General features: G+C 56.4%; 2 protein-coding genes across 4 annotated transcripts in view; one reads left to right on the forward strand and one right to left on the reverse strand.

The window, feature by feature from the left end:
* RCHY1 (ring finger and CHY zinc finger domain containing 1, E3 ubiquitin protein ligase) overlaps window positions 1-980 on the reverse strand; it is a 21,265-nt gene extending 20,285 nt beyond the window's left edge. Inside the window, exon 1 of one of the 3 annotated variants that reach the window (XM_005856621.2) lies at window positions 750-980. In XM_005856621.2, coding sequence (XP_005856683.1) covers window positions 750-839 — 90 coding nt within the window. In that variant the 5' untranslated portion in view covers window positions 840-980. The remainder of the gene's footprint in view (window positions 1-749) is intronic. The other 2 variants (XM_005856624.2, XM_005856625.2) reach the window with 2 other exon arrangements.
* Window positions 981-1,000: 20 nt separating this feature from the next.
* THAP6 (THAP domain containing 6) overlaps window positions 1,001-1,186 on the forward strand; it is an 11,521-nt gene continuing 11,335 nt past the window's right edge. Inside the window, exon 1 of the mRNA XM_014537767.1 lies at window positions 1,001-1,067. The gene's annotated coding sequence lies outside the window, so the exon portion shown is untranslated. The remainder of the gene's footprint in view (window positions 1,068-1,186) is intronic.

Genomic DNA, 1,186 nt, shown 5'->3' on the forward strand with positions numbered 1-1,186 from the left:
GCACAAGGACCTTTTTTTTTTTTTTTTTTTTTTTTGCTTGTGTCCAAGACCTGACACTGAGAGCCACCATCAGGCGGTCAGTGTGGTGGCAGTGGGGCTGCTGTAGCACTGGAAGATGGGTGCCTATTTTTAAAATTACAGACTGACTAGAAATGTTTCTCAAAGTGAACCGCGAAAGTAACAATATATGCATATCAGGCACTGTCCTACCCATCGCGTCCTACTTGGTGGCAATTACAAGACTGTCTTCCTAGTTCACACATCCGTGTTCGCCTTGGCAGGTCTGGCACATTCACTGACTCTAGAATGAAGCTGAAAAGCGTATCTACTACAGGAGCTGAAATCGTATCAGACTCTCTACTTGTTATCCCTCGTCCATTATTTCATCACACCTGAAGGGGATCCTGGGGAAAAGCCAGCACAGGCCCGAGACTGCCTCAGTCTACTTCCAGCAGCAAAAACAAACAGATAAATAAACCCACTGATAACGGGATCGATGTGCAAGCCCAGGCTCTTCCCAAACAAGGACCGCTTTGCTTGCCAAGTACAAAACAGGAGGAAATGCGCGGCCTGTGGACGCCTCGCCAACAATGTTCTCCGCAGCAGGAACGCAGGTGGCGGCGAAGAAGGGAGCAGCCTCACAAACAGCTCAGCCTCCAACTTAAGCCCAGACCTAACCGCCTGGCTCACTCCATCCCCAGCCCGGCCCGGCGGAAGCTCGTAGGGGAAGAGCCCAATTCAGTCGTCACCTTCAGGAGACATCCTCTGTCATAATGCTCGCAGCCCCGCCGCCCTCGCTCTGGGCCTCGGGCGCCATCTTCCCGCACCAAGGCCGCCATCTCCGCTCCCTCCCCTGCACACTCCGAGGACCGCTCTCCCAGGATGGAAACTACGTCCAGAGGAACAGCGCCGCCCTAGCACACCCCTTCCCGGCCGCGGTGGCCAGCGGAGCCAATATGGCGGCTGAGCACGTGACCCGGGGCAGTGGGATTTCCGGCTGACGGAGCGGAAGCCGAGGAAGACGCAATCTCTGTCGTCGACGTTAGTCGCTCTCCTCGCTGCTAACGGTAATGACTCTTAGGTAGCCTTTGCTTTCCCCACCCCATGGCGACCCGCCCGAACTCCTGGGCGTGGCTCGGGTCAGAAAGACAGCGGCGGCCTCCGGGGAAGGGCCCCTCTCGGGCCG

Source organism: Myotis brandtii, unplaced genomic scaffold (assembly GCF_000412655.1).
Source record: "Myotis brandtii unplaced genomic scaffold, ASM41265v1 scaffold1038, whole genome shotgun sequence".
NCBI lineage: Eukaryota > Metazoa > Chordata > Mammalia > Chiroptera > Vespertilionidae > Myotis > Myotis brandtii.